The sequence below is a fragment of the Bombina bombina genome, chromosome 5, assembly GCF_027579735.1.
Source record: "Bombina bombina isolate aBomBom1 chromosome 5, aBomBom1.pri, whole genome shotgun sequence".
Lineage (NCBI taxonomy): Eukaryota > Metazoa > Chordata > Amphibia > Anura > Bombinatoridae > Bombina > Bombina bombina.
The window spans coordinates 704,024,692-704,032,071 of NC_069503.1; the positions used below are offsets into that span (position 1 = coordinate 704,024,692).

A 7,380-nucleotide genomic window follows, 5' to 3' on the forward strand; every position below is an offset into this window, starting at 1 on the left:
TTGATGATGTAATGTGAAAATGTAGAAAAAAAAAAATTGAAGTCACATACAGTATATTAGGCATGCTTACTATGCTGACTTTGCCACTAATAAATATATATATATTATTTATATATATATATATATATATATATATATATATATATATATATATATATTATTTATATATATATATATATATATATATATATATATATATATATTTTTCTTATTCCCACACGCTCTCAGCTTTCATCAACATAAACAAATTAATAGACGTTGGTTTGAACTGCTTTTAATGGTGCAGCCAGTTTCCAGCCTAGAAATGGTGTTATATAAGGACATTTACATAAATGAAACTTGTTTGTGGCTCTCAGCCTATCCAGCACCTACAAATAGGAAAATTAGTGGTAAATATATAGGGAAAAAAAGAACAGCCTGGATTTAAAAACAAAACAAAAAACCCAGCACACATATGTGCAGATGGAAATACAAGATCCCATATTATCACCTCCCACTCCCAAAAGTAAGGCACTTCACGTCACTTGTTTTTCATAAGAAAAAATAATTAACTTCTTCAAAATAATGGTACACAGAACACAATACTTTTGTTGTTTTTCATACAGGGAATACAATAACTACTAAGCTCTCCTCAAGAGAAAATGGTCCATAATAGTGGTATGACAAAAAAAAAAAAAAAATCCTGAGAGATAATCTTTATAGATGTCTGTAACAATTATGAAAAACAGACATTATACTGCATTTGTTTCTTCTTCTGAAGATGGGCAACAGATTCCTTTGTTACACCCAGGAAGTACTAATCGCTCAGTGATTGTTAATTCACTGAAGCACTGCATAAAAATTCAGTAATATTTTCAGACCAGACAGTGCAAACCCATAGGGTTAAGGATGGTTTTATAGTTCGTCCTTGGAGTGACGGAGAACAAAGTTCAGTAGAGTTTCCAGATCTCTGGCTCCTTCATGCTCACTTATTTTTTCTCCAGCGCGGAAAAGTAGCAGTGATGGATAACCACGGACCTATTACAGAGACAGAAAAGTTAAGAGGTGAAAGTGTGCAAATAGGCCTAATTAATGTAGAACAGTCTAGAACTGATAATAAACTGACCAGAACAACAAGCCTAGGTTTATTAAAAGTATTACTGGAAATACTAAATCAATAAGCATACATCATTACAGCGATTTATTATCAGGTTAGAGCACTGGTTTTCAAACCTGTACTCAGACCTCCAGAACAGGCCACATTTTGAGGATATCTGGACTGGAGCACAGGTGAAATAATCAGCTGATTTGTAAACGTGGTTATTTTACCTGAACACACCTAAGGTAATACTGAAAGCCTGGCCTGTTGGGGAAGCTTGAGGACAGCTTTGAAAACCAGTGGGGTTAGAACTAATGAAAAGTCATTAAATTATTTTATTTGCAGTAGCTTGTGTGTAGAATAGAGAAACAAAAATATTTATTATTTAATTTCTCAGCATAGCTGGAAGGAATCAGGCAAGCTAATAACCCTGACAAACCATAAGAAGATGATATTACCAGATTCCTGATGGTCCAGTGTTATTGGCAACAGATAAGACCAGGTTAACAGGAATTACCCAACAAAAACATCTGACTATAAAAATAAACCAGAATTGATTAACGGGATAGTCAACCCCAGAATTTGTGTTGTTTAAAAAGATAGATAATCCCTTTATTAACCATTCCCCAGTTTTGCAAAACCAACAGTTCTATAAATACACTTTATCTCTGTAATTACCTCTGCAAACTGCCCCCTTATTTCAGTTCTTTTGTCAGACTTGCATTTTAGCCAGTCAGTGCTGACTCCATGGTAACTTCACGTGCGTGAGCTCAATGTTATCTATGACACACATGAACTAACGCCCTCTAGTGGTGAAAAACTCAAAATGCATTCAAATTAGAGGCGGCCTTCAAGGTCTAAGAAATTAGCATATGAGCCTACATAGGTTTAGCTTTCAACTAAGAATACCAAGAGAACAAAGCAAAATTGGCAATTAAAGTAAATTGGAAAGTTGTTTAAAATTACGTGCCCTATTTAAATCATGACATTTTATTTTGGACTTAACTGTCCCTTTAAATTAGAAAACTTTGGAGGAATATATATATATATATATATATATATATATATATATATATATATATATATATATATATATATATATATATAAATAAAAATAATGTAATATTATATAACACACACCCACTTTATTAGTTATACCTGTTTAATTGCTTGGTAACACAAACTGCTAATCAGCCAATCACATGGCAGCAACTCAATGCATTTAGACATCTAGACATTGTGAAGACAACTTGCTGAAGTTCAAACCAAGCATCAGAATGGGGAAGCAAGGTTGTTGGTGCCAGACGGGCTGGTCTGAGTATTTCAAAAACTGCTGATCTACTGGGATTTTCACGCATAACTATCTCTAGGGTTTACAGAGAATGGTCCGAAAGAGAAAATATCCAGTGAGCGGTAGTTGTGTGGATAAAAATGCCTTGTTGATGTCAGAGGAGAATGGGCAGACTGGTTCGAGATGATAAAAAGGCAACAGTAACTCAAATAACCACTCGTTACAACCAAGGTATACAGAATACCATCTCTGAACGCACAACACGTCGAACCTTGAAGCAAATGGGCTACAGCAGCAGAAGACCACATTGGGTGCCACTCCTGTCAGCTAAGAACTGAGGCTACAATTCGCACAGGCTCACCAAACTTGTATAATAGAATATTGGAAAAACGTTGCCTGGTCTGATGAGTCGATTTTACCTGCGACATTCAGATGTTAGGGTCAGAATTTGGTGTAAACATGAAAGCATGGATCCATCCTGCCTTGCATCAACGGTTCAGGCTGGTGGTGGTGTGGAGGATATTTTCTTGGCACACTTAGTACTAATTGAGCATCGCTTAAATGTCACGGCCTACCTGAGTATTGTTGCTGACCATGTCCATCCCTTTATGACTACAGTTTACCCATCTTCTGATGGCTACTTCCAGCAGGATAATGCACCATGTGACAAAGCTCAAATCTTCTCAAACTGGTTTCTTGAACATAATGAGTTCACTGTACTTCAATGGCCTCCACAGTCACCAGATCTCAATCCAATAGAGCACCTTTGGGATGTGTGATATTCGCATCATGGATGTGCAGCCGAAAAATCTGCAGCAACTGTGTGATACTATCATGTCAATATGGACCAAAATCTGAGGAATGTTTTCAACACCTTGTTGAATCTATGCCCCAAAGAATTAAGGTAGTTCTGAAGGCAAAAGGTGGTCCAACCCGGTACTAGCAAGGTGTACCTAATAAAGTGGCTGTTGAGTGTGTATAGGTGGTATATATCTATCATAAATCGTATTAACAAAACTGTTTCATGTGGGTTTGTTTCCTACTTATCAATATTGTGGGATCCTTCACTGGGGTTCAATATATATATAAAAAAAAAAAAAAAAAAAAAAAAAAAAAAAAAGACCCGCTTAGGTAACCCCTGGACCCTCTATTGCCATTGTACTGACTTGTCTGTTTGGTAAGCTAGCCTCCCATCTCCTCTGTAAAGGGTGTGGCCCCATCTTGAGTCCCTCTTTTGTGGGCAAGCGTGTATTTTATGGAAAACTCTTAACTCCATATAAAATGATTGGCTAACACTAATTACAGATGGATTTACATTTTTGTTGTTAATTAGCTAAGATTTATCAGTCATAATATTTTTCCAATAAATAGCTACTGGGAAAGAGGGCACTCAGATAATATGTAAGTCAGTGCAAAGAGTCCCAAATGAATATATATCACTTAAGATAGAGTCCTATATTCAATAATATGGACCAAAGGAGGACAAGGCTGCACAGGAAAACATTTTCAAACCAAGCGTTTATTATATAGGTGGTAAAAGACACCGGGTCGGTCTTCATAATTATATACCAGATAGGTGAATCAGATGATGGTACGCCACAATGTTAAACAATTTAACAATAACCCCCTACATGCTAGCAAGTTACAAAGCTGGCCAGCTGACAGTCCAGGTTAGGTACCAAGCACAAAGTGTAAAAACACGCTCCGGTAAAATTAGAACAGATACCGTCCCATTCCTCTGCTACAATCCGGGCACTCAGTGTAACTACACGCTCCGGAAGCAAGATGTAGCAATTTATTTTTATCACTAATTTTCCTTTATTCTCTTGGTATTCTTAGTTGAAAGGTAAACCTAGAAGGTTCATATGCTAATTTCTTAGACCTTGAAGGCTGCCTCTAATCTGAATGCATTTTGACAGTTTTTCACCACTAGAGGGAGTTAGTTCATGGGTGTCATTTAGATAACATTGAGCTCATGCACGTGAAGTTATCTAGGAGTAAGCACTGATTGGCTAAAATGCAAGTCTGTCAAAAAACAAATAAACTGAAATAAGGGGTAAAAGGTGTATTATAACACTGTTGGTTATACAAAACTGGGAATTGGGTAATAAAGGGATTATCTATCTTTTTAAACAAAAATTCTGGTGTTGACTATCCCTTTAAATACAGTATATATTTCCCCATATTCCACCCAGCAATTTGTGATATCTAAAAAGGCTAACTTATTGAGTTCATTGCAGATCTGCATTATATATTTTATATCAGTGCCAAAAATATCTTAAAATTAAACTTCATATATCTACACCGTCTTAAAACAATCAGTGGCTATCTCAAGTTTCCTATAATCCCTGTCAATGTTCATCTTGTAACAATTCTCCAATAAGGACATAGATAGATTCTACTATGTATTAGATTCTACTTCTGGTTTCTCCTGATGTTCCATTTAAAACTTTTTTTTTTTTTTTTTTTTTTTATGTAAAAACTAATGCATTTCATTCTATACATCAGAATAGTTGAATGCAAAAGAATATACATAAAAATCAAAAAAGTTTAAAATCAATAACTTAAAATTAATTTCCAAATAGATCCTTAAAGGACTTGTTCCTCCAGTTTGTAATTATAATATGGCAATGTTTTCTTTGCATGTTAATGTTTGCTCTGTGGGCAGTTTTCCTTTTCCCAGTATCACAATTATAGTTTTGTTTGCAGAAACGCCTGGATCCCAGCCAATTTATGCTACATTCAACAATCACAAACTTCTAGGCAAAAAAAAATAAAAAAAAAAAATAAAAACACAACCCAAAAACTGTTTCACCCATCTCATCTACTTAATACAAAAGACTAATTTTTAAGCTACTGGGAAGTGAATCAGAGTATTTAATGAGAATCCTAAGGATCCCTCCTTTGGGAAAACCTAATATGCTTAGATGTTTGTAAACTGAAAGCAAGCAACACAGCATCTATAGCTGGTAGAACTGATTAACCTTTTAACACTTATCAATGGGGAACAGATCTGATCAGACAAAAATGTGATCCTAGCAAAAAGATGTTCTTTTTTTTTTGGGGGGGGGGGGGGAGATAGGGTTCAAACTATTATGGGAAAAAAATGGATGTTCTCTTAAACAATTCTGTTTTTTTCCCCCAAAGGCATGAAATTCTATAATGTATCTCATTAATCTAAACAAATACACATACTTACTGAAAATCTGTTGCACAGAGCACGCTCAGCTGTGCAGTCAACCTTGGCAATCTTTACATTAGTCAGACCAGGAAAGTCTTTCTTGGAAAGATCTTCCCAGATAGGAGCTAGATTCTTACAGTGACCACACCTAAAAAAACCAACATACTATAGTTTCACTTGTACTGCACCTTTCATAACAGAAACAAACAGCAGAATATCGGGTTGAGAAAACAGATATTAACATTGCATTCAAAATCAAAACAATATTTCTGACATTGATCCCTACCAGAGCTTAGATACTCACCATGGGGCATAGAACTTTATAAAAGTTACACCTGTAGCAACAGTCTGGTCAAAGTTACTTTCAGAAAGAGTGAGGACCTTGGACTGATGGAGAAAAACAAAAAAAAAAAAACACACACGTATTAGTCTGAAGCATTGCTGCTAAAACTTTGTTGGCACAGTTGATGACATATTTACAAAACCTATATACTTGTAAACCACAGATTAACAATTACTAAATACATTTTGTTGAGACATGAACTATTTGGGACATAAGCTAAAAATAGGGATACAACTTTTATTCTTGCCAAGAATTTGAACCTAGAGCAAAAATGCAGTCAATTTGTTTTCTCAAAAACAATTTAGTTTACACAGAACATCAAAATGTATAAACTAATGTTCCTCTTTAAAAACTTTAGTAGTGCTTCCAAAAGCATAGAATTTGTGATTTTGTAAAACCACATCTATATTACTACAAGAGCCTACAGCACAAGTGTCACATGCAACTCACTTCCACTGCTGCTGGCGCCTCGGTTTTTGGTGGGACTTTGTCTTCCTCCTTTACATTTGGTGCTTTCTGTTGGTTTTCAGCATATTCTTTTAAAGAGTCAAAGTCTCTTTTCCCCTTGTATTGGTCCACCTGCAATAAGACATGATTTAATAGGAAGAGGGGGGGGCAAAATGTCTTACAGTATACATTTTGGAGGATGCTTCATCATATTATGGAAATATTCAATGGTAAATTTTATTAACATTTGCAGGGTTTTTCCTCTTTCAGGTCAGTCGAGATAAACACCTATTGAAGTATCCTGAATATTACTTTAGCAATTTTCCAGTTAGGGTCATTTGTAAATTAGCTTCTGTAAGTAGTGCACAGCATGCAGCAGGGTCAAGCAAAAAGCAACAGTATGCAGTATTCAGCTTAGCCTTTCTACAGGGAGTGGAAAAGTACAATACATGAGAAACAGAGAGAAGTATTTATGAAGTATTAGATAGGTGTTGGTACATTCATCTACCTGGGATGGAAAGAAGGCAGCAAAGCACTTTCTTGAAATGAATTACAGCCCACAATTCTGAGCCACTGAGAAAGTCACTATACGGAAATGAAAGGCGTCCTAAATGCAATATCTTGCATGAGTGTTACAATTACTGCAGCAACATTTAAGCATAATGCCAATTGTTTGCAGCCAAATAACTTTCTGTGCACCGCAGGCCACTTTCCAGGGGTCCAGGCTTCATGGAACGGTGGTAAAGTATTACACTATTTTTTGCCTATAATTATGTGTTTAACCTCTGTAAAAGGTGATAAACATAGTTTTTAAGTCAGCTCTGGGCCAGCAATGTACTACTTATTCAGAGACAAACAAAACCATTATGCCAATTGTGAGCTGCATGTGCTTAGGCACCAATCACGGTCAGTTCCGCTCATAGCACTGTAAAATTTGTTTCACATTAATGTGTTCCAAATTTCTTGTTATATTTACTGCATATTATTATAATGTATGGAAAATTGTTCCTTCTGGTTTATCTTTGTACTAGAAATAACCA

General features: G+C 35.6%; 1 protein-coding gene across 1 annotated transcript in view; it reads right to left on the reverse strand.

The window, feature by feature from the left end:
• Positions 1-258: 258 nt before the first annotated feature.
• The window catches only part of TXNDC5 (thioredoxin domain containing 5), a 31,260-nt gene continuing 24,138 nt past the window's right edge, over positions 259-7,380 (reverse strand). Inside the window, exons 7-10 of the mRNA XM_053714727.1 lie at positions 6,344-6,472; positions 5,855-5,937; positions 5,569-5,698; positions 259-1,017 (exon numbers count right to left, since the gene is read on the reverse strand). Coding sequence (XP_053570702.1) covers positions 895-1,017; positions 5,569-5,698; positions 5,855-5,937; positions 6,344-6,472 — 465 coding nt within the window. The 3' untranslated portion in view covers positions 259-894. The remainder of the gene's footprint in view (positions 1,018-5,568; positions 5,699-5,854; positions 5,938-6,343; positions 6,473-7,380) is intronic.